The sequence below is a fragment of the Periophthalmus magnuspinnatus genome, chromosome 14 (genome assembly GCF_009829125.3).
Source record: "Periophthalmus magnuspinnatus isolate fPerMag1 chromosome 14, fPerMag1.2.pri, whole genome shotgun sequence".
NCBI lineage: Eukaryota > Metazoa > Chordata > Actinopteri > Gobiiformes > Gobiidae > Periophthalmus > Periophthalmus magnuspinnatus.
In genome coordinates this window covers 14,780,302-14,806,868 of record NC_047139.1, presented here as the reverse complement: position 1 = coordinate 14,806,868, position 26,567 = coordinate 14,780,302, and the positions used below count along the sequence as shown (strand labels likewise).

Here is a 26,567-nt window from a genome sequence, read left to right as displayed (position 1 = left end):
GGACCGGACAGCCCTTAGCAAAGGGCCCCGGACACCATACTCCCAGAGCACCCTCCAAAGTACACCATGAGGGACACGATTAAATGTTCTTAGCATATATGCTAATTTCAGTGCTAATCGCTAACTTTAATAATTTACGAGAAACATGTAGTAATGTGTTCTAACAAGACTCTGGTGTTCTTGTGTTGTGAAGATGTGATGTTTGAATACTAACTCTCACAATGAAAATGTGTGAGTATTAGTAGTACATTTATAACATGAAAAAATGTCAGGTTTTTATCAGTAAGTATCCTTTATTTCTTAAGTCAAAAGCACCATTGTATACAGTACATATTAAAACTGCATTCAAGTCCCCAATATAAACATGAAAAGACAGCAAATGTGATTTTTATATAGCTTTTTAGTCCAGAGTGATTTGGTAAAGCGAGTGAGTTGAAGACATTAAACACAATTCCCTGAAATGTCCATTAGAAATACAATATAACAGTCATCCAATCCAATCCTAGACACACAATAAAAGAACCAGGATTACACCAACCCCTTTCCCTTCCATTCCAATGCAATATTTTTATTGAAACAAGACAAAAACACAATGTAGGCCTACTGTTTATCTCTCAAAGTCCACAAATTAGCATTAAAACATGAAAGCATTTACAAACATCAGTTTTACAAGGCTGAGTAACGTTCACTTTGAGGAATTCTCATGGCACTTTATTTTCATACTCAATGTACATGTTATTTTCACAGAAATTCTACTCACTGTCAATATTTTCACGTTAAAGACATTCAGATTTTTCAGGGATGTCCAAACGTTTTTTGAAAAAAAATTGAGGCGGAGGGTCACAGAGTTGTGCCAATACTGGGAATTTTTCAAATGGATGCATTTAACGCAATTTTAACAGCCATCGTACTTTTAATAATACTTGATACATTTATTTTTAGCTTGTATCATAATGTGATGTTATTGAAGTGGTAGTGGTAGAAATACTTAAATTTGCAGTACTGCCTATGATCAAATGGGCCAATTCAGCAGAAGGCCTGAGGATCAAACAAAAATTAGTCTGAGACCTGCATCTGGCCCCTGGGCCATAGTTTGGACACCGTTGTCCTAGATTATTTGTCATGAAGATACACTGAAAACAATATTGTTAAGAGTTTGTTTTTATTAATCACATGTTTAAAGGATCTATAGTATGCTGTTGTTATTTTTTGTGTAAGCTTTCAACAATGTTATAATATTTATGAAGTTATTTAATTTATGCATGTTTGAGTGACATTGCATAATTGGGCTCAAAACATATGGTTCCACATTATGATGTCATTAGGTGATAATCCAGGAAACACCTGGTTCCACATTGTGATGCTCCTCTTGTGTTGTTAACTTCACCTTCACTTGTTCTGAGCATTGCTGAACGTCAACTGTGAAGGTAGCAGCTATAGTTTTTAGCCTCATTAAAATGAAAGCTACATCTAACAGCGGTTCTATGAATCCCAGCTGACCTCCAGAGGTCAGTGCTGAAAGCAATGAATGATGAAATGGAACTTCTCAATGCACTATGACATTTGCATTTTCAGAGATTAGCTCAATTACATATGTCAGCCTCCATTAGAGTAGTCCAAATGTACTTCAGAATCAGAATAAGCTTTTTGTTTAACGTAGGGCTGTTGTGCGTTTACACTGCTAATGGTACATTTAAAGTTGTGCGTAGATTTGTGCTCCTAAAAGCACTTTTCAGTACACTGGTGAGTAAAATGGAACACTTAAGAGCCTTGAATTATGTGACAGTAAACTATGTAACCCATTTGTCTCCATGGAGATATAATTACTTAGATATGACATCACCATGGAGACAAGCAGGTGTACCCTACACCAGAAAAGTTACATAGTGCACCTTTTAAAAATGTTTTATTAAAGACACAAGTCCAGAATACCATGGCACTTGTTCTGACAGAAATATGTTATTGCTTTCATACTTTGAGAGGTGCCATTTCTCTTGCTGCTCTTCTAAAAACAATATCTACATGAGTTACAATGACCATTTGTATTGTAGATATTCACTGAAGGCATCAAAACTATGAATGAACACACGGGACATAGTAAATTAAAAGGTGTTAAATAAATCAAAATATGTTTTAGATGTTTGATTCTTCAAAGTTGCCTTCATCCTTTGCTTTGATCAATGCTTTGCACTCTTGGCATTCCACTAATGAACCCTGACAGGGCACAGCTGTGACGTGAAAACCTTTTAAGAGACTCCATCATGAAACTCATTGAGAAAAGCCCCGCCAACAAAGCAAAGGGTGGCTACTTTGAGGAAATTAGATCTAAAATATAAAACATTTGTGTAAAGTATTTAACATTTCTTTCTTTGCTACATAATTCCATGCATCTTGCTTCATGTATTGATGTCTTCAGTATTTATCTAAAAGTAGTGCTTGAGCAGCATTCAGGGCCATTTCCGCTCCTGTTCTATCTATTCATTTTTTGCCAAGTCATGTTGCAAGTGGATGTCACTGACAGCGTGCTAACGACTTCACCAGAGGCCACTCATTTGTTTAGAAAGATGGGTATTTTCATCTCAATGATAACACTAATGCTAATTTTGAAGCATAATAAATATTAAAATAAAGCCATAAAATGAAATAATCTACTTATAAAAATAATCAGCAAGTCTTTACTATAATTATAATTTTTGTTGTGTTGTTTTTATTGTTATTATGTTGTAATAAAAGTTATCATTAGCTCTGAGGAACAAACACTTACCTATCTACACTCAGCAGTGTCCTCCAGAGAGAAAAGGAGCTGTGAATACTGCTCAGGCACCACTGTGCACACTGCACAGAGCCTCAGCTTTGCTATCTTAACCCCATCGAATAACAACATTTTTAGTAAATCTAAAATAGTCAAAGCTACTCAATATTATGTCATTGAGAGATCCTTTACAAAAAAATGAGTAGATATTCATTTTTACAGTGTATCTGACCAAAAAGCGTCATTTCTGCAATCCATGTGTGTTTTACCCATATCCTTCCAGCTTTGTTATAGAGTTGCTAAGTAATGATGTCACTTCCGAGTCCAATTAGAAACCTCACGGCTAATTTCTAGCTTTGTTTTGTTTCTTATTCAACAAGAGACAATTTTCTTTTCTTCCAAAATGTACGTTTAACCCAGTAACGTGCAGTGAGGTTCATGGCTGGTTCAAACAACTATTCCTGATGACACATCTAAAATAACTGGATAGAGTATTGCTGGTTTAGAGGCTACTCATTGGTACTACAACGAAAAAATCTCTCCTGACAGAAAGGAAGGAGCGCAATGTAATCACAAGCTGTTCGTGTTTGGCTGAGGGCACCTAGAGCTTTCTAAAAGGGACAATTTTATGGTGATTTTTACCTATTTTAATAAACTTTTTTCATGTTAGCTTTGGCTTTTAGCTACGTAATGTCCGCTCTAGCTAAGTTCAAGCGCTGGTTAGAGCAGTCACATAGTACAACATGAACGAGCATGTGAGCGATGCGAACAAGACAAACTGTCATGAATGAGCCACAAGTGGTGAACATGGTTCAGAAGCGCCCTGGAAACATGATAATTTATTATTTGTGATTTATTTATTATTAATTTGCCTCTCATCAGAGGTAGCTTAACTGCACATGGTGGATGGGCAGGGCAGGACCAGGTGTACCTAAGTCACCATGTTACCTTTTATCATTTTGAAAATGCTATATTCACCACCACATTAACGTGTTAACATGTTTTATAAGTTTCCCTTTCATTTTTGACTCGTGTCTCCTCCCTTTGCTCTCCGCGTCATCCTCCAGAGCACTATCACAACACAGTGCATCTCGTTAATGAAACTACTGTATATCACATCGGGTTTGTTGCTATGCACAGTTTTGTATCCTGATTTTGTATATTTATGGTGAATTGTCATGTGGGAGCATAGATGACATAGGCTTGTGGGTTGTGCATTGCACAGAATCTTACAGTTAACTGTAAGGAGGGTTCGAATAGGGCCCAGGAGAGATCACTAAAATATTCAAACATGCATGGATGAAGGACCTTTTCAGGCATGTTTTTGATGAGGGAACAACATTATAACATGGTAAAAAGCAAAAAAAAAAGATTTTGCATAATAACATGAGATGTGTTGTCGCTATAAAAAAAAAGAAAGAAACATGTTCAGTGTTTTCAATCTGCTGATAGACTTGGAAGTGACATCACACTTAACAAATATAATTAGTAACTGACATTTCTATAAAACAGAATCCCATGAGGTAAGTTGTGCGGAAGGCCATTCTCAGCAAGGGTCAGCGGAAGTGTTCGGGGCCCCTCTGGTGTGTGGTTACTATAGCAGAGGGCCCCTCCGGATGGCCCCTCACACATACACACACACTGGGGTAGGGCCGTGGAGGTGGTAACGCGAGCAGGGGCCCCTAACCTCCATGACTCTCCTCTTTCCATGATGAGACATGAGCTGCAGGGGTTATCCAGGGATAGGGGCCCACATTCAAGAGCCAGGGGAGCGAAAGGGCCCAGCTCAACTCAAAAGTAGATGTAGTAGTTGGGATAGTTTGTTTTTACTAGTCTTTGTATATCAAGTCTTTTCTTGTACAAAGCATTGTTACCGTGGATCATGCCGAGAAGTAAGGTATTCGCCATAACATTCACTCTTGATTCACAAAGTCCTATAGTAAGATCCACCATCAAAGAACACTCACCTCTCTGGCAACCTCCACCCGATGATCTCCAAATCCAAATTCAGATGTTGAGCTCCTATGGTACTGGCCAAACTACACTGTTCATCCACCAAAGGACTAAGGACCACCTAAAGATATAGTCCCACAAGGGAGCTTCTCTCTCATATTAAAGTGCATATGACAGGTTTTATGATTTTCTAATTTTGATTTAATTTTATGGGATAATACCTCCTGTAAATAGAACTAAGTATAAAACAGAATCCCATGAGGTAAGTTGTGCGGAAAGCCGTTCTCAGAGGAGGGCGGCAGAAGTGTCCAGGGCTCCTCTGATGTATGGTTACTATAACAGAGGGCTCCTCCAGATGGCCCCTCACACCGAATTAAATCATCATGAATCAAAATGGGAAATCTTAAATAGAATGACTTTAACTGTGTTTTAGTAAAACAAGTAGTCTGACCTGTCATAGGCACTTTAAATGAACAGTTGAACAGTTTTTAAACTGTTGAGACTTTTGAAGTCTTGGAGATTACATTTCTACATTTATATTAAAATGTATTCCTCTTGTACTGTCATCATTAATTAGGATTAGGATCAAACTAAGCCGCATGCTGTACCTATTTTTTCTCCAGCTAACTGTATTTATGAATAAAGGTCTTTATCTTATATTAATCAGAGTAGTATATCATTATTCTTGTCTACTTTGTTCATTAATTATAATTTGATTCTGCTGTGCAACGTGCTATCACTTTGGAATGGAACATATATATATAGCTCTTATATTATTGTACTTTAAAGCAGTGCTTCTCAACCTGGGTATCACATGATCACAATGATGATATGGGGAAATAATGAACATTTATTTTGCAGGTAGCCTCTCTTTTGTGTTTGGGGGTTGTGAATGCCAATGGTGGTTATTAAGGGGGTGGCGACAGAAAAAGGTTGAGAATCACTGCTTTAAACTATGAGCAGCCTAACATACACCCTCTGTGCAAGTGCAGTGGATCTGTGCATGTCCTGTGTCACACATTACATTCAAAGCTAGCCCATATGCCCTATAGAACCAGCTGGGCTCAGGGTGGAGTTAGCAGGTTCACTGTGGGAGGCTCACTGTTCGCTGGAGGAGGAGCTGCGACTCTTGCTCCGCGGCACCACTAGTATCTGGTCTCCGTCCCGGATGCTGTAAGAGTGCAGGGCGCGGCTGCCACACTTCATCTCCTCGGGGCCCAGCACGGAGCACATGTCTCTGTTAATGTAGAAGAGACGCACCCCCTGGCTGGGCAGCTGCAGCAGGCTCCTCAGCTGCTTTTTCAGGTCACCCACGGTCTGCTCCAGCCCCAGGCCCAGGCTCTCTACTCGTTCCCCCCACAGGACCTCCACGATTGTGCAGCGTGGCCTAAGGTCCACATCCGCCAGGGGGGCCAGCTCACCATACTTAGACACCAGGATGTGGTACCTGCAACAACAATCACAAGAATTCAGTTAAGAATAGGAGAGATGTTATGCAAAATCAACTTAAAAGAGGGATATTACACTTCTAAGGGGTATAAATTCTCAGTGCATAGCATATTTAGATCACCATGTTACCTTTTATTTTTTTTGAAAATGCTACATTGTTTCTGAAGAAATTCCATTTTTGAGGGCTCTCACTGCCAGCTCAGTCCTTGTCATCTTGGCCTTTGTCATCAGCGGTATAATATTCCCTAAGCCAGAAGCATAGCCACACTGGATTGACTTATGTTGATCCAATAAAAAGACGTTGTTTTTGTAATAACTTTTACTCACATACCGTTAGCATCTCTGTGAACAAGTCAAACATATAACAGACTTTCTCGCGTGACCCGACCGCAAACGCCAAACCCAGTGCCACACCTCCCAAACCTCCCACATGGGTACATAGGAAGACATAACTTAACAACCTAGACTGGAATGATCAGCACTCATAATGAGGGTTCATGTATACATGTGCTATGTCCTGTACTGGTGGTCAATTAACTTCTCCTGCCTCTACAGCGTCATACCTCTTCTCTTCAACTATTTGTGTACTACAATTTATTCTACGTTCTAAGTTTTATATAATGGTTTTGTTTATTCATGGAAAATTGTCATGTGGGAGCATGGGTGATGTAGGCTTGTGGGCTGAGATTTGGAGGGTTCGAATAGATCCCATGGAAAAACGCAAGATTAGTCAAACATGCATGGATGACATTTAAAAAAAAAACAAAAAAAAACTTTTGCTTTTGATGAGGGAGTAATGTTATAACATAGCAGAAAGCTCCAAAAAGTCAATTTTGCATAATATACCCTCTTCAGTAAGTTTTTAACTATGTCATAATAGTGTTACCTCATTATTATTTTATCATATTTGAATAATAATAATAATATTTTTTTAACATTTTATTTATATAGCGCTTTTCAAGACACTCAAAGTCGCTTCACAATACATACAAGAATAAAATATCACAAAATTTACAACATAAAATCAAACATTAACATTAATAATCCCATATTGTCCTACATTCAACACTTAAATGCTTAAAAACATTTTAAATCAATATTGTGGTGTACAACAAAGAAGAAAATTTATGATATAAGATAATAAGCTACTCATAGGTAGGTCAATACTACATACTCTTAGTATTGTGACCTTGACAAATATGAGTAAAGGCAAATCTTTACATGTAATGTAATTAAAGTATAATTATTTAGCAAATGTATGCATGTATGTATATTCTATATGATTTCCAAACATTACTGTCAAAGATGAAGAAATGTTCATTGAATTGAATTGGGAGGTGGGTGGTCCTAGAGGACGAGAAATCTCCAGGACTCAAAGGACACAGTGACCGATTTTTTGTGATACATAATAGTATAAAATGTAAAAACTTACTAATTCAACCTACAGGTGCTGTGGTTTAGGTAGTGACCATTCAGATCAGAGAGAGTCCTTTTTACGTTTAAACCAACTGGATTTCAACATTGAAACTGGCAATGAGAGACTGTGTGAGGCTCATTCTGTTTTCTGATTGGATAATCATCTCGAGAACTAAAACTCACACAAATTATAATATGAACAACTTGACCATCATGTCAATGTTTTTGGAATTAATTAATATAGTTAATCTATATTTGATTTGAACATATCTACCTCATATTTGGGGATGCCGATATGCCAAGTTTATGAGACATATTACATTTTGTGATGACACGCCTACTACTGGACTTAGGGGAGGTTTGAACTAGTGACCCTCCAAATGGTGGGCAAGCACACTTGTGCAGGTGGATACGTACCATGTCCAAATGAACTGATATTAACTGAGGTAGTTCTAAACTTTTACCTATTCTTCGTGCTGCCTTCAGGGAAACTGGATTACCTGGCATAAATATATTAAACAATGCTTTATATTATACAAACAGCAAGACTTTGACTCTATTGGTGTTATAAATTACATTTTCAGCTACATTGTACTTGAAATAAAACTAAACAGTATAATTTGCAATTTTCACATTTCTTATGAGTTCAATAAACATGACAGCTGCAGTGACTCGCTGCCTGCCTGGGAGAACCTGCGCACGAGTTATACTATTGGGTTTGTTGGCCATATGCTTGGGGGGGGGGGGGGGGGTCCTGCTACCCATTTGATTTTCCTTTTGAAATGAAAAGTCCAAAATTATAAAACGGAAAAGACATGTTATTATTTCACAATGTGAAGCAATGAATCAATTAAGAGAATTTCCTCATGGAGCAAGAAATTGGTGAAGGGCCTATTCCCAGTGAATAGGCCCGGCCATGGGATAGTTGCTGTCTGTGGGTTAGGCGCCCCCTTTTTGAGACCGAATTTTCAGAGGCAGAGCTCTGATCACAACCCCAAGGCTGCAAACCAGAAACAATGCGCTGCGTCTCATCAGCTCAGCGGGCCTGGGGCGTGCCCTCTTACAACTTTGACCAATAGAGTCAAAGTCTAGCTGTTTGTACAGTTTAAAGCCTGAAAGCATGACGAAGAATGCCCCGCCCCCTGTGGCAAAGGATTAGAATCTTGAAACTTGAAAAGTTGATCTGCAGGTGAAAAAAATCTGAAAGTGAAATAAAAACTTTAACTTGAAAATTTGAAAAAAAAAATTGAAAACAATATTAGAAATACATTTTAAATAGTAACTTTTGAATACAAATATTTATTTTTCACTGTTCAACGTTAAAAATGGAGATCCTAGTTTCACATTTGTACTTTAGAGTTTCAAAGGTTATGAGCCTCTTTTGGCTCCATATTTACCAAGCCCACTCGAAAACACCTATACTACTTTAGCCGAGTAGTGCTGCTGTGAGAAAGCACTCAGCCTCCTCCTGGGACAGCGTGCTCTTGATAAGGTCCTAGCAACCGTTAAATAAGCGCCGGAGAAAAGGTCTACTGTAACAGCTGGCCCTTCCCTCCGCACAGCTCCACAAAGCCCACTCCTCTGATCCCCCTCGCCCGGGCCAAAATTCACCCCGCTCTGGGACTTCTCCTCTACAAAGTGCCATTCCATTTAGCTAAGAGGCTTTATATCAGGATAAGGAGCTTTGAAGAGCCCAATAATGATGCGGGTGATAAGACGGGACTTTCTCATTGTCTTATGCAGTAAGGGTTCCCTAATGGACGGTTAAGTACGAACCGGACCGGCGCTGTATCCGTCTATCAGCGGCGGGGCATCTGGGCTAATGAGCAGAGTGAGTGATGTGTCCTTCTCCTGTGACCATCTCGGAAGAACACCGGGAAGTCCAAGGAGCGGGTGGACATTTTGGTTTTATAGCTCCTCACTTTGGTTTCAGTGCAGGTGCAAAGTGGTGTTAGTAGTAATGGGGAGGTCAGGGAGTTTGCATGTTCTCCACATGTTACCTCTCCAGCCTCCACCAATCCTGTGTGAAAAAATGGCACACGCCAGTGGTACAGAATTACATCTTAGAATGGATGACTATTCATTAGGGATAGGACAAGATCTCTTGCCACAACATCTCACAAGATCGAATTGCCACAAGATTGCGCACACAAGTGGAAAATGATCCTCTGTTTTGACTTGGACAAAAAAGGGTTAAAGGAACTGTATGTAGCCTATTCTCTTACAGGTACCACAATCCCAACTGAATCTGTGTTGCCAGTGCCTTAACCTGAAGATAGAGGACACATACAAGTTTTTCTCATTCTCAGTATATGGACAGGCTTCATGTAAAAGCTCAGAACCTCCAGAATTTGCTCACTGAGCTGCAGAGGCTGCACTAGCACAGATTTGCTGGAGGTGCTGATTGATTGGCTGCAGGTGCTGGGGTTTAGGTAGTGACCATTCAGATCAGAGAGAGTCAGTTTAGGTTTAAACTAACTGGATTTCAGCATTGAAACTGGCAAATCAATTGAGAGACTCATGTGAGGCTGATTCCGCTTTCTAATTCAATTCTATGCAATTCATTAATATACACTGCTCAATTAATGTGAGATTACGATTTAATTGGTACAGATTTGTGGTTCAGATAAATTCCTATTTCTTGTTATAAAATTGGCAAAGCAGTTTTGATAACGAATATTTGAGTTGTTAAATTGAATACTGTAAGTACATTTAGATCACCAGTTAAAATTGCACTCCTTCCACTAATGACAAATCTGACAAAGCAAAGCAAAGTGAAAACCATTTCAGCAGACTTCATCAAGAAGCTCACTGAGAGAAGGCCAACGGTTTGCAGCACCGGTGACAAAGCAAGGAGTGGATACTTAGAGGAATCGAAAATATACAACATAATTTTAATAGTTATTTAATTTTTTTCTTTGCTGCACATACTCCACTCCACACATCTTGCTTCATATAGTTGGTGCCTTCAGTATGTATCTACATCGACTGGTAGTGTAATACCAACCAAAGTATGATAAATCTCGGCAATCCCCAAGAACTCCAATGTCCTCCGACGCCTATTTTTAAATCTGACAACTCATGGGTGTAAGTGGGACCCATCCGCAGCAAGGCGAAAGCTATCCGAGCGCAGGAGAAGGCCTACACCTAAGAAAGCCCAGTATCCGTTTCCCAATGGCACAGCTGTGGTACAAAGGCAGCATTGAGGCGCACAGACTAGTGCCATTGTCTCGCAAAGGTTAGTTTCCCCGAGTCAGGCCTGCTCCTCCAGCGAGTATGGCCTGGGCATTCTGAGCAGGTTAAGTGGGCTACGGGCGGGCTACGGGCAGACTGCATTCAGGGTCTGTCATAATCTGAGGGTGCATTTAGGCAGGGCAGAGGGGAGGACTAAGGGGATTGTGGAGGAGAGGGGGACTGTGAGGTAAGACCCAAAATGTTACTAATGCAAATCTTATCTACTATCTGAATGTCATCAGATGTTGGCTGGTAATAGGTCTAACTACAATAAAAAATAATAATAATAAAATAAAAACAAATAAAATGATCAATTAAAGGAACTATATGTAGCCTGTATTTTTATGTTAGCCGCTTCTTCAGTTCTGGTCAGATCACTGGTGGACATTGCCTTATATCTGTCTAAAGGGAGGAGCTGACTACATCGAAACTAACACACCTATTGTTTACAGTTTCTGTTTGTAGGTTAGGTCTAATGAGCTACACTACGTGTGAACTGTGCCTGAGCAATACTTGCTGAATGTGCTATCAGCATACTGGCTAGCCCTATTGTTTCATTTGTCTTGATTTGAGTCTAAGGATGTAATTATAAATAGGAGATAGATGATGTCTAAGGCTCCCATTCCTATTCAAGGAGGATTTTCATTTTTTTTTTTTTTTTTTTGGCTAAGGTCTGTACCTCACCATGACATCAGCTGAAAGATATCTATACAAAAATCTGTGGAGATGTGTTGGTGAACCACCTCTGTGGCAGCTCATGTCCTCCTCGCTCCTGGTAGTATCTGATGAAGAACCTCTCTGCATCCTCCCTTTCTCCGTCTGAGACCGCACTGCCATTAAGCAGCAGTACTGAGGGCAGCCTGCGGGCGGAGAATGGGCGTGAGTTCTGGTAAAGTTCATGTAAAAGTATAGGAAATGTGCGTGTGAGCTCACTGTGCTAACAGCAGGTTCCGTCGCTCCTCGGTGGAGTAGGGCTGCAGCAGGGGGATGCCCTGGGCCTTTACCTCCACCAGGTTTGGGAGGAAATTCAGACACTCAATGTCCTCCCATTTACTCAGCCCTGCACAAGACACAAAAAACATTTTTTTCACAATATATGAACTGATGTAACAGCATAGACTGTATAAATAGATAGACATAGCTAGTCCGCTAGCCATTGTGTTCTAAACAGGAAGTGAGCAACGGTGCGGTTCGGGTAAGTGGCTCTGGCTCCTAATCCCTTTCTGTTGAAAAACAGCCACCCCTCTCTCTGTAATTGCTAAAATTCTTTTTATTTTGCAATTTTATCTTTAAATAAAGACATGAACATTAGTAATAGATCGTGATGGGTGAATGGAGCCTCGTGAAGCATTGACACCTCAGTCGCAATATTGTCTCAAATGGTTCGACGTGTCTGAGGCCTTGGAGAAACACTGACCTCTAGTGGACAAATTTAACCATTGCAAACCAGCACACAACCCACGATTTGGGAATGCAAAACTCGTATTTTCTATTTTATTAGAAGTCATAAATAGTATATATTCTATTTTGAACATTTAAAAAAGAAATACAACTATTTATATATCACATGATTTTTTTTTTTTTAAGAAATAGAAGTTTTTCCACAGTTGAAGGCTTTAGTCTACATCTTCTTTGGCTCACTAACTCACCAGCTTTGGAAAAAATTCTCTCACATGGAACAGAGGATGCCGGTATACAAAGATATTTTTGAGCCAGTCTCCACAGATTAGGATATTGTCCCAGTATTTTCCAAGATGATAAAATCGAAAAATGAAACAAATGCCAAAAGTCACCAAAAGTCACCAAAATCACCACTAGCATCACACAATACTCCTCACTACCCAACATTTTTAAGAAATATCGCTGCATCTTTTATACTGTAGCAGTTTAGCGCTTGTCAAACCAGAGAAGTGCGCTGACCAATCTGAAGCACTCTGAACCAATCGCAGAGCGGAACATTCACTGAGCCATTGAAACGCTTCGATACACTGAAGCGATTGACACGCAGAGTGAAGCAGTAGGGGGAGGGAACGACACTTCGACACTTTGGTCATGTGAGTGGCTGCTGTGAGACAAACTCCAAGGCAGTGCTTCAGATTGTTCAGTGCATTTCTCTGGTTTGACAAGCGCTAAACTGTTACAGTACAGCTTAGCAATCCTGTCAATCAAACCTTTTGCTAACATAAGTAGGAGGAGAAAGAAGAGGGAAGAAGGCACCTCATTGGTCTATTACTAGTGATGAGCAAATGAGATGGAGCTCCGGAGCTCAGGATTGCTAAGCTCCCACTCCCTGCCAAACCAGCAGGCAAGGAGGGGCGCTCCCTTCACCAGCCTCGCTTTGGATTGGCTCTGTGATTGTCATGCGCTTGGAATTCTCCCAAAAAAGAGGCAAGAGGAGAGCACATGTGTCTGCCGATGCACAGACGAGTGAGTCAGGAGGAGCAGAGACATTTAGACAAAGAAATTATCTAAATAAGTAAATAAATGCACGAAATAGAAGATTTGGTGATGTTTATGTCTAACAATAAGTAGTGTATCATAAACAACATGCTCCTTTTGGGGCATGAAGTATGAAATATTTTTTCAATGATTAAAAATTCAAAGCCATAACCTAAATCATTAAACCAAATAAACAATACACTCCTGATTATCACATATAGAATAGACAAAAAAAGGTTTAATTCCACAAATTTACTAAAAATATGCACGTTTCTTTCTTTTGAAGCCCAACCTAAAGCAACATTGCGACCCAAAAGAACATAATATCATCCCACCACCCATACAATATATATTATCATTTCATACTATTCTTTAGTACAGTCAGTAAACTCCCAGTCTCCCCTCCTCTCTTCCCTGTTATCGCTCTCCTGGCCTCATACCCCCCCTCACCTGAGTTGTTGAGGTTGATGCTGCGCAGGTTGGGGAAGAGCCTCCGCAGCGCCTCCTCCTGGTCTTCCACGGACAGCAGGCAATTGTTAGCCAGGACCAGGGAGGTAAGGCCGGGGTACATGAGGCCTAGCTTCCTGATGTGGACCCAGAGCTGGAGCCGATTGTCAGTGATCTGCAGCAGGCGCACTGAAGGGCAGGCCCACCCCGAGTGCTCCACCGTGTTGAAGTCATTTAGGCACAGGAACAGCTCTTCTAGTCTGGGACACAAAAACAGAAAAACTGTTATTATGATAGGAGAACAGTGACATGTGGGAAGAGAATGGAGGTTATGCGCTGACATTTTATTAAAAAAATGCTCCTCACTGAGTGGTACTTTAAATCCATTATAAATCCATATGAGTTTTTGATTTATGAAATTTATATTACTTTATTATGACAGGAACATAAAACACTTAAGAACGAACAATTAAAATGTTATGTCTGCTATGATTAAAAACACCACAAGGAGGTGCCACAGTTCAATATTTAGATGGCTTTGGGATCAGTCCTAATTCAAAGATTATCTGCTTCATATATGTGCATTCCTTTTTGAACTTTACTTTTTTTAACTATAGAAAAATAAAATGTTCTATGTTATCAGCAAAGCATATTTTGTTACTTGGAATATTTTCACTATGTTCACAGCAGTAAATACACAGAAGTGCAGTCGGTGCTAGGGGGCGCAATTTGAGTTATTCTAGCGTAAACTAGTCTTTGGAGAAATGCTGTCACCAACTACCAACATTTATAAACAAAAACATATGTATCTATGGTCTATACATGTTTAAATATTGTTCTCTCAATCTACTAGACCTATTTTGCTTCCAGAATTTAAAGACTAATAGCCTTATTTTCACAACAAAATGATTATAGTCTGTCTAAAGTGAATCAGCCTTTTAAAAACTGTGTAAATGGTTATGAAAATACATAGTTTAAAAACTAATGTTGTTTTGGGGAAATTTCAATGCAAGTTAAATATATTTCTGGTCAAAAACTGAGTGTTTTTTTGTTTTTGCAGAGTCACACTAAAATGAATACATATTTAAAGATCAGGCAGTGAACAGGGAGCTGCAGGTGGATGTCACTGGCAACATGTAAAATATTACACAAATAAAATTAATACTTCGCAGGAGAACACTTCTTTGCTTAGAAAGAGAGATGTTTGTGTCTCAATACTAATGTTAATGCATAATAAGTATTAAAACACCACAAACTGAGGTATTCTACATTTACAAACAATTGGGTAGTCTTTATTTTAATTAATTTGAATTTTTATAGGTTTTTAGTATATATTATATGCATTTAATGAAAGTTAGCATAAGCTTTGAGACATGGCAAAATAGCTAGCCTGTTGCTGTACACAGACAATTTCAAGTACAATGTGACATCACACAGGACTTCCCTGGTTGCAGCCAGGTGCTTCTGATTACAAACACCTGGCTGCAGAGGCGGGGTTTGAAGTTTGAATACCTGTTAGACCAATCACACTGTCCCTTATATGTCCAGACCCCACACCTCCCATCTCACTCCCCCCATTAGTCCTCCAGGTGCTGCCCAGATTAGCAGCTCTATTTGAAATGTCATTGTGGGTGAGATTTAGGTGTTTAGTTCCAGTTTAATATTACCTAGTTCTGATATAGATCTAAACAATTTTAAACTATTCAGAAAAGGTACATTTTTGTCTTATTTACTGACTTTTGTTCCATACTAATTTTAGTATCATTTATTATCTGGATATTCATTTTTAGACAACCATATCTGCCAAAACTCCCTCAAAAAAGAAATTAGTTATCTCAATGGGACTTTTCTAATAAAATAACAACTGACTAATCCTTTTGAAAAACATACATCAGGAATACTCACTCGGGTGTGTGTCGTGTGAGTGTGTGCACCGTGCCCCAGCTGATGTGAGTCTTTATAAGCACCAGTCTCCTGACCCGGGAGAAGCAGTGGGCGAGGGCGGGCTCCAAATGGGCCCCGCACAGGGGGTTCATGCTTAGGTTCAGGAAGTCCAAGTTTGGGATGTTGGACACGATGGTGGAGATCTAAACATACACACAGAGAACACATATGACCTGGTAGGAAGAAGGTTGCGAGTACAGGGAGACATTCACTAGAGCTGCAAGATTAATCACAACAGGATCGAAATCACTATTTGAATGGACGCAATTGGCAACAGTGCGCGGCAACATCACTGTTAGCGTTACTACTTCCTGTCCAATTTTATCCCATTTGTTGCGAGCTAAAATGAATAAATACTTAAGGCAGTGATAAAGCAGTGGACAGCATGTTTGTACAGATCTAAACTAGTGTTGGCAGCTTTTATGTAGAATATGACAGGATATTTTGTTGTTTGTGGAGGAACAAATAGCACTTCAAAAATTGCAGCCTTTGCGATTTGCTAATTGAGTCTATTCAAACTGCGATTTTGATGGCGATTAATCTTGCAACCCTAGGCCAGTGTATCTGACTATCTGACTATCTGACCCACTTTACAAAAGCTATAAGGATTTGAATGTCCAACCCACTCTACCAACTGAGCTACTGCCACTGTGTTTTGTCTTAGGACATAAACTCCCTGGCTGGGAGCAGGGATCAAATGAGCAACCTCACGATTGTGATGGGAGTTCATACTCAGTACTGTACAGTATTATCTACAATTTAGGGCTAGTCATCATTTCTAAACATGTATTTGGGCAAAATCTGTTTTGCCCAAATACAGATATATTGTACCTCTTGAGGTAAAAAAAAGTCCCTCGGTGTACTGACTGCTACCAACTGTAAACTGTTTTATTATCCTAAAATCAAGAAGGCATGGTTATCATGCTAGTTGTTGTTAGCATTACCGTGACTGCAAAACTCTGTACTGGTCCCTGAAAGTCGTGAAAAGCTATTATAAACTCATCGTGGTAAATAATTAGGATGCGCAGAATGCATAAGGTAAGTGAGGAATAGCTTTGGACCACTGCAAACTGTGTAAAGTTTTTTTTTCTTCATTTTTCCACATTTTTAAGACAGTAAAAATCCGGTACAGTGCATTAAATATTACACCATGTTTAGTTTACTAAAAAAAACATGACCAGGTTCAACATTTTTGGATTTGTTTCCCCAAATAGCGTCTATAAAGTAGCAAGATACAATCCAGATTAAGCCTGTCTGGTAGCTGTAGATGGCTGCTAGTTTAGTTGCTTTGCCTTGATTCAACATGCCTCTAACTGTATCTTCAGTCACAGAGCAGGAGTGATCACTCTGAGTGAACAGGTGTGCCAGCTGATACTACAGGAAGAGGCCCCCTGCCATGTGCCCCTGTCTGCTCCTGTCTGCCCCTGTCTGCCCCTCCCCCTCACACTACAGAGCTGATACATACAGTAGAGCCGAGGTGAGGTGATACTACATTTTGTGGGACACGTGTTTCTGTTACTATGTTTTACTCAGGGCAAGAGACACTATTTATAGACCAACAGAAAGACTGGTCTGAAATGCTGGTCCTGAGCAATTACAAGAGTTTACGCTTATTAGGGCTCAATCATTCTGGCAAAAATAAACTGCATTTTTTTATTGCAATTTTTTTCTAAGCATGATAATTAAGAAAAAAATTAAATAATATTCAATTTTTTTAACAAGGGTTGTTCAGTTTTGCAGGGGTCAACATAAAACTACTACTGAATGCCCTAATTAGTAAAAAAAAAAAACACCCCAAAAAAACAAAAAAAACAAAACAACTTTATGCGATGTGCGAATTGTTCTCTTCTTCTTTATTTTTTCACAGCGTAAAACTTATCTGTACAATCTCACAGCAAGGCAGTGCAAACAGGAACCTTTTTGTGTTTGTACTGTCCCTTTTGATCAAAGTGTAATTAATCTTTGATCAAAAGGGACATTGAACTTTTCACTGGATTGGGTTAAAAGAAAATTTTACCCAACATATATCGTCTCTGCATTTGCCCCATCCTTCATCCTCCATCCTCCGGTGAAAGTTTTCCTCACATTTGTGTGAAACGTTTTATCAATGACATCTTCCCGCAGCTTCCTGTCCACTGCCTCATCTGTCAGGATTTAATGACTGTAGCGCAGCAAAAACTTCAGACATTACATTATACCGGAAATGGTCACGCAGACTGTCCCTCTGATTGGAACTAGCAGGCTGGGGCTGGTGCTTTTCTCAGTACTCATACAATGTAATTGAGTATAATGTAATTGAGTATAATTGAGTATAATTCTAGCTATGTAATAGGCAATTAGTTACAAGTACAAGTACAAGTACAGGTTTAAAAGAAAAAAGTCAAAAAAGTACAATTACCCCAAAAATCTACTCAATGATAGTAACCTGAGTATTTGTAATTACTTTGCACAAGTATTTATGGACTATCGAACTGTATGCTTGAGAAACTTAAAGTGTTACTAGCTGTCTTATTACTGCTGGTTTTATCTTATAGTCTGTGTCCACCACATACACATACACAGAGTATCTCTTACGCAACACCATTGTGTGTGAGTGTAACGTGTTCTCCGTGTGTACCTCTTCCCAGTCGCTGAGTTGGTTGTAGGACAGGTCCAGCTCCACCACATGGCCACAGAACACAGCAATGTCAGAGCTCTCTCCAGCCTTACTGATGTTACAGTCATTTAGCACCAGCACACTGGGCAGGAACAGCCGGTCTGAGCACACAACACAGGGGGAATCGTGGGTTAGACACAATACTAGCTAAGGCAGTGGTCCTCAAATCTTTCCAAGTACTACGAGATTTAAACTAGGTCTGAAGAGGACTAAGCTAAGGCTAAATCAGGACTAAACTAAGGCTAAAACAGGACTAACCCCAAAACAGAAATACAAGTTAGCAAACAGCAGAGACGCCACTAAGCAATAGAAATGTCCTCTCCTATTTTATTAAAAAGAAAAAAAACACTCACTTATTCATAAGTCTAGTTTCATCTGTGTTCTGTACTTTTTGAAAAAGGTCCTTCCTTCATTTTCCTCTCCAAAAAAGTATAGCTTTATTTTGCATTGTAATATATTTGTATTGTAGCTATGGTCGTGAGCATTGAATAAAGAAAAAAAATGGTCAAATAGGGAAAACTGTAGGCAAACCTTTTTTGGACAAATGAAATGTAATGATGTTAACCACAATTTGGTGATATGTTGTCAAACCTAACTTCAAATGCTGTAATATGGAACATTACAGGCAAAGTAAACAGACAGAACTGTGGCAACATTAAAAAAACAAAGCTAGAACAGCTGTGAAGTTGCCACTTGGACCCGGAAGTGACATCATCACTTAACAACTCTATCAGGTGGAGGACCCTCCACCAGAAATGTTACACAGTGCACCATTAACTAACTGACTGTCATTAACTTGGTTATGTATGTTTCAATAAATCAAGCTCATCACATGGTTTTATTTCATAACTGACAGAAAATATACCTTTAATAACACAGTGGTCGCCTCTCCACAGATTTGACCTGTGACTTGGCCCAGTTGCTACACCTGCTTATCTCCATGGAGACATATATATTTAAGGCCATACTGCGGAACATTTCAGGCAAATAAATAAAATCTCAATGGAGACAAGAAGGTGGCGGACCCTCTACCAGAAAAGTTACATACTGTAACTGCGTCCCCAGATATGAGCTAAACATGTTGAAATCAAAAAGAGCTTTTCCTGATAACAATTCTAATACTGATTTATTCTTAATTACAAAAACATTGAAGATGACGTCCCATTTATTTATTTAGGTTCTAATTTGATGTTTTGGCTCCCAATAAGATAATCCATTCATTTGAGTTGCCAGTTTCAATTTTGGAATTGAGTCGGTTTAAACCTAAAATGACTCTCTCTGATCTGAATTGTCACTACCTAAACCCCAGCACCTACAGCCAATCATGAATCAGTGCTAGTGCAGCCTTTGCAGCTCAGTGAGTGAATTCTGGGGGTTCTGAACTTTCACATGAGGCATGGCCTGTTCATATACTGAGAATGAATCGCTATTCAAAATAGTTGAATATGAGGGACAAAATAGTCATGACTTTTTTGGCATATGGCCGTGGATATAACCTTTGACGGGGGATCCAGGAGGAGTGGGCAGCATGACAATCCCCAGCCCTTGGCCTTTTGAGTAGGGGAAGTTGTCTGGGTTGTACTTGTCACTGATGACCTGGACGAATGTGTGCACCTCCTCTTCATCCGAGGAAGACTCCATTTTCCCACGTTAACGGAGCACCTGAAGGCCATATCACATACACAGATGCAGTAAGGTCAGCCTGGCCAACAGACTCGAGGCAGGGTCCTTCAAAACAACAGTGAATCCAGTCTGACCAGCCCTGCTGTTTGCCATAAGGACAGATAAACAAAGGGTGAATGGCCGATGGGCTGTTAAAGGCTACGTTTTTTCACTGCAATAAACACAACCAAAATGGAAAAAAAAAGTTATTTTATTTGAATCTATTTCTTGGCTAAAAAGTTACATACTGTAGCTTTAAGTGAAATGTGAGCCATGTACAGAACAATTTGGGATTTTTTTTTTCTGAGAAGCAATATAATTGTGATCAGATGTGTAATTTATGATTTGCTAATTATGTCCATTCAAACTGCAATTTCAATTGTGTTTAACCTCGTAGCCCTAGTATTCTGTGAGAGAACCCTGAGATTCCCAGAGGTATGATATCTACAACCAGAGAATTAGCTATTCGTATACAATGGCATACACCCACAGTCGAAGTCATAAGACCAGATGCTAGCAGTGAGCAATCCAGCCCCGAGTAATGATCCTTTATTGTCCCAGTGTAGTCATGCTAACGTGTCCCTCCCTCACAGACCATACAGAGCTGCCAGCCCACTCAGCCCTATCAATTTCACCATATGATCAGCTCCACCGCCCCCACGTCCAGCACCACCGAGCCCACGTCTAGAGCTCTACAAATGGCCCTGCTATCCGATGTTTCTCTCATAATCCTGAGTAGAGTTTCACTGACCCTAGACTGGATATCTGGATGTATTCATCCCTGGTTTAAAAATAGCAGTTTAAAAAAAACAAAAAAAAAAAAAAAAAACTAAAACTTGCAATTGTCTCCACTGGCAGATAAATTAGCAAAAAATAAATAAATAAAAATTAACTACATTGTTTGAGTTTCAAATTTTGTAAGATCAATTTTAATTTTTGGAACATTCATTTGTTGCATAAACTGGATCTTTTATGCTTTGTTTATGTTCATGAACAAATATTCAAGGGCCATGTACGTGAGTTTTGTCTAACCTGAAATGAGTTCTATAGAACATAGAACATTTATGTGTATACACATAAATACAAATGTTTATGTGTATACACATAAATGTAGTGTGGCTCTCAATGAAAGCAATCGGAGTATTCTTTTGAATGTCCTGATAGGTCTCAAGTGTCACAACAGTGGAACAAGCCAAAAAAATCTAACTTTAGTTACATCCTGTTGAGAAAAAATCTTTCCACACATGCACAAAGCAATTCCGCCTACATGTTTTTCAAAAACAAAATAGTCTGTGTTTGTGCTAAAATAAATGAAGTACGTCTGTCTGTGTCACCATGTTTGTTTTGGTGCTTCGATCTTTGGCTTTCCCTCAAACGTCACTGCTGCTCTGTGATTGGTCCAGTCTCCAACCCACCAACGGCCGGGCAAGATGGACTCCCATGTCTGTGAACTTACAAATATTGCAAGAATCCATGTTGCTGCTCAAGTAATTTTTCACCATGTCTTGTCCAAGTACAGATATGTTGTATAAGCCGCTCTTGAGGTCAAAGTGACTGTGCTGTGTACTCTCTGCATCTAATTCTAAAGCATTATATTGTCCAATAATCAGGAAGTATGTGTTAGTATGCTACTTGCTGTTTACTTTTCAGTAGCTCTGCAAGATTACTCTCAATCAAATCAAAATAGCAATGTGAATGGACGCAATTAGCAAATAGGCTGCAATTTTTGAAGTATCCACAAACAACAAATTATGCATAAAAACTGCTAGCTCTGTAGTTAAGATCTGTACAAACATGTTCAGAAATGTGATTCTTGTATTTCAGTCTTTTTGTCAATCCTTTTGGACGTGTTTAAAATGTGAACTGTGAACTAGTGATGTCACGAAACAAAAATTTCAAACAATTTCGATACTAAGGAAGAGACTCTATATTCAATACCAATTCCAATACCATGATAACTGAAAAAAACACTTTTTATTTAGACAATAGAATGTTATTTTCAACCTTAAATTATAGTACTTTCTTCTGTGTCATCCCTCAGTCGTCCCAGTATGTTATAGTAGTCACAGTGGTCCATGTTCGTATACTAGTCTATGGGGTCTTATACTTGTTCTGATACAGATCAAGATCATTATAAAGGTATTCAGGAAAGGTTCATTTCTGTCCTGTGAATGTGACTTTTTTAGTACTGATACAAATGAGTATCTAGTTTTGATACTGGTTTTAATAAATATCTGATTAGTATCTGATTTTCAGTATGTTTGACAATCTATTTTGAACAGAAATCACAAATTGTTCTGCCCTACTAAACTCAGTGTAATCTTACCTACCCCACAAAGAACAGGCAGCGTTCAGCGACGGCTCAGATCACATGACTCCAACCCTGTGAGAAGAAAAAAGAAAGGATGAGAATAAAAAAGGAACAAAAAGAGGTAAAAGTTCCATTGGTGTTGTGCGTAAAGGCAGAGCTGTGTATGTGTATGTATGTGTGTGCGTGTGTGCATGTGTGAGGTGAGAGAGAGAGAGCGCAGGACAGCTGGCTCCTGGGGGACAGAGATGAGGGCCCTAAAACAACCCACTCAGCATATGTCACACTCACACTGGGGACGGTCTTTTGTGGACAGAGTCTTTCAGAGGAGACGAAAGACTTTGTAGAACAGGAGTAACATTTACAACTGCTTAACTCAGGCTTTTAATGGTTACTTGTAGGACTGCACAATATATTGCAAACATATCGATACCGCAATATTGGTTGACACAATTAATAATCAATATTGGAAGAAAATAAATATGTCATAACAGCACAAAGTTTTCCATTTTACGAATGTGTTTGGTACAAAAAGGCAGATTGTTTTCATGATTTTACTTTTACTAAAGGGCCCATATTACGTTGTTAATGTTTGTTTCCTCATCACAAATATAATCGGAGTTGTGTTTCTTCTCTCAAACTGAAAACACTCTGTTCCACCTTGTGATGCCATGTGGTAATACAGGAAGTGCTCCACTGTGTTTTAAAACTCCATATACCTTCAGTAGTATCATTTGGATCATTTCACCCCTGGAAATGTCAAACTGAAACCCTGAAAACTACCACCACATGACATCACAAGGGGAAACAGAGCATTTTGAGCTTTAGAGATGTAGACAGACTAATAATAAAAGGTTGCTCAAACATATGTGAATGAAACAACAACTCCGGATAAGTTTTCGATGAGGTAACACCATTATAACATGGCTAAAAGCTCAAAAGAGTTTCACATGTTTAAGTCTCACATTAGACTTGGGCTGGTCTTGGTTTAGTCTATGTTAAGTTTTATTTTGAGGCAGTTTGATTAGTACATGAAGGCATATGTGCATTTTTTGCTTTGTTTAACTGAACTTATGATGCCAAAAAGTATTTAAAATTTTCACAATAATATCGTTATTGCAATACAAAACACAGTTATCGAATATTGCATCTTTTTTTCCTATCATGCAGCCTACATTTAATCAGCTACTGGCATCACTGGTTGAAACACAAAATTCACAAATTCAAGAAATCAAATTCAATTGTGTCTGGAAAAATGACAACAAAATCGGATGGATCAAATTAAGTAATCTGGGTTGCAGTGATTAGACTCTAAAACACATATGAAAAGATATTTTTAAATTTGAATTATTTTATGACAGAACCAAAGTCTTGTCAAGGCATTTTTAAAGGAAAAAGTAGCATATTCACAATCTTGTTAGCCTCCTCAAAAATATCGCAATAAATACTGTACCATGAGATGCGTATCTTATAAATTATTATCTTATAAATATCATACCAAGAGATTTGGATATCATTACAAATTATTGATGAAAATCTTGTGCGGTGACTTTTGTGGGTAGGCAAACAGACTTTGGGTAGATATCAACGTTTAGTCAATAATAATAAAGTCACTTTTTATACTGTCTTTTTTATAAAAAAATGTCTATGTAGTTCCCTCTGTGTTTTCACTATAACAAGGATTTTAAGCAATGGGCCTTGTAATAAGATATATTGCGATATTATGGTGAGACTTTTCATGATACGATATCTTGATATTTCACTTATTCACCTATCAATATTACACTCTGTACTCTATTTAGAAGCATTCACTCAGTATATTTCAACATTTATGTGATTGATAATGTATTTAAAAAGTCTCAATGTGCAATAGAATAAAATAATTGTTAATTGTAGCCCTAATCAAAATAAAACGTAGTAATTGCTCATAGTTTTTGGCAGAATATTAGAAAGTAGTCATGGAAAAAATAACGAAAACCGATCCATCAAGAAGTCCTCAGGCGCCATAGTTTTAGCTTCACGTCATTCAAATACAGTACAATATTATTGAGAGGGCTTATTGTGAAAGAAATTACTGCAGTTAGTTAAATAGTAAAAAAAAAATCATTAGCTAAACCTCTAAGAAGAAAATAATAACAAAATACTGCACATTTCAAAGGCTGCAATATCCTTAGGCCAAGTGAGGACAGCAACTTTTAACTAAATCAAATAAAAATAAAATCTTGCACTTCAAGATAAATTTTGATATCTCAGTTCACATTTGTTATGGTAGAAACTCAACAACCAAACCTCAGACAATGTGCCGTGTTAGAAGAACGTACAGTATCTGTGAGTGACACCACTATCAAGGACAAACATGTCTCAGCATGTATCATACATCATGTGATATTATGAATTTTAGTCCCATACTTTTGACAACACGTCTGGGTTAGCAACAAAGGAAACGCAGGGGGCCCAGCCAGAGTTTAGGTCCCCTGTGGTTAACTTCAAATTATAAATCAGATGTTGCAGATGTTGCATGTTGCACAATTACTATTTCTTAGACCACTACATAGCACTTCTACTTGAGTAATATTATTTTAAAGCAATATTACTCTTACTTGGGTATAATTTTGGCTACCCTACTCCCCTCTGAAGACAAATGCCATGTAATGTGTAAATGACATTTTCAGTTAGTCCCATGCATTTGAGAGATTGTCAGGGCTGGCAACAATGGAAACACAGGAGACCTAATAAACAACTTAACAAGCTAGTATACTACCCTTTAACTACTTCCTTTCTCCTAATGTCTATCCAATTCATCCTAGCACAGATTTCTTTTTTAGACCACTTGACAAAAACAGAAACAATAGTAGCCATTAGATTCTAGTCAGCCATTTTGGAAACCCCTCTAAAAATTCAACACCTCAGGAGCAACTTTCAAAACTTTTTTTCACTCTTGCTCCTGCCCCACACGTCACCTTCAGGTAGCCCAACTGTCCAACACCATACACAGCTTTCACAACACAAGTTTGGGCTTTTAAAGTTTAATTAAGGTAACATTTTAACCAGTTTCTCGGTAAATCTTATCTTTTCTTAGCGCTTTTAGGCGAGGACGTGTGAAAAGCGCTTATCATTAAAGCGCAGGGTAAGGTTAAAAACTGCAGCCAATCAGAAGAAGGGAGCATAAACCTCTAGAGGGCTCATACATTACACCAAAGTCAATACACGCAGCCATGTTTGAATGGGTAATTATATTCAACACCAATAACACGATGTAAATCTTATTTTAACTTTACTTTTCTGCATATGTGCGTCCTCTAATGATATTCACTCACTTATGCTACTGGTAAAGATAATGAATAACAACTCTGCTTAGAATAGCCTGAAATAATTTGTATAAAATAAATTAAGAAATAATTAAATGTAAAATATAGCTAATAAGATAATAACATATTTATTTGGTTATAATAAGAGGCATTTTAATTGACGTTTGCTTGATTGGTCAAAAATATACAGCACAATTATGTTTTAACCTCAAATAAGTAAATTTAGCATAAAGATACTGAAATGGTAAATAACAATTATACAGCATTAAATAGCGAGAATTACTTGCTACTGTGTCATATATACAGTAGGAAGTAAATCTATTATATTTGTGCCACTTGCTGTTATAGATCGCTCACAGCTTAATCTACTGTTCTAAGATGGCGGCCACAGTTGCCACGGCTGGAGTTACTTCTCTAGAGTGTTTCATATATCTCAGCTGGTATAACGACAAACACAACAGGAGTACAGTACACGAATGCTTTCTTACTACGATCGTGCATTTAATTTCATTGTCATGCTTCAAAATTACCATCTAAAACAAGACCTGTCATAACGTAATCTTTCTTACATGTTTTGACGGCCGATGCAGTTGTTCTTGGAGTATCAAGGGCAGAAAAAGCTGCAGATGCGAGTAGAACGGGGGGGAAAAGTATTCCGTGGGCTAGTTGGGTCTTTATTTGTTTTTAAAGCCGTACTTTGGTGGAGGACTCACGAGCACTCACCGCCTCATCGCCCCGATCGCTCCCGTGTCCGTCCGATCGCGTTTGGTTTGTTGTTGTTGTCCTTTGAACAGTTGACAGTTTGGACACGCCCCCTTTGACTTGAGCGGACGTGACGTAGTTTAAATGCCTTTGTTTTTGCTTCTGTCGCTGCCTCGTGCTCTTCTGCACATGGATTAAAAGAAAAACACACACTTTTTTCTATAATACAACAGATTATACAGAAACTTAGAATTGAAATAAATAAAAACAAAACATATTTTGTATTATTTATCACTG

The 26,567-nt window shown here is 38.6% G+C and overlaps 1 protein-coding gene across 4 annotated transcripts; it reads right to left on the bottom strand.

Moving 5' to 3' along the window:
* Positions 1–278: 278 nt before the first annotated feature.
* LOC117381097 (tubulin-specific chaperone cofactor E-like protein) lies at positions 279–26,392 on the bottom strand. Of its 4 annotated transcripts, none has more exons than XM_033977945.2 (9): positions 26,138–26,392; positions 22,283–22,335; positions 19,787–19,952; positions 18,252–18,391; positions 15,596–15,777; positions 13,694–13,950; positions 11,738–11,864; positions 11,548–11,664; positions 279–6,152 (listed from the first exon to the last, which is right to left on the bottom strand). In XM_033977945.2, exons 3-9 carry the CDS (start codon positions 19,929–19,931, stop codon positions 5,804–5,806), a joined length of 1,317 nt encoding a protein of 438 aa, XP_033833836.1. In that variant the 5' UTR covers positions 19,932–19,952; positions 22,283–22,335; positions 26,138–26,392; the 3' UTR covers positions 279–5,803. The 4 variants fall into 4 exon arrangements, with proteins under 4 accessions (XP_033833836.1, XP_055082659.1, XP_055082660.1 ...); XM_055226684.1 differs by having other exon boundaries at positions 5,351–6,152; positions 22,279–22,335; XM_055226685.1 differs by having other exon boundaries at positions 5,351–6,152; positions 26,292–26,376.
* Between the last annotated feature and the right edge of the window lie 175 nt (positions 26,393–26,567).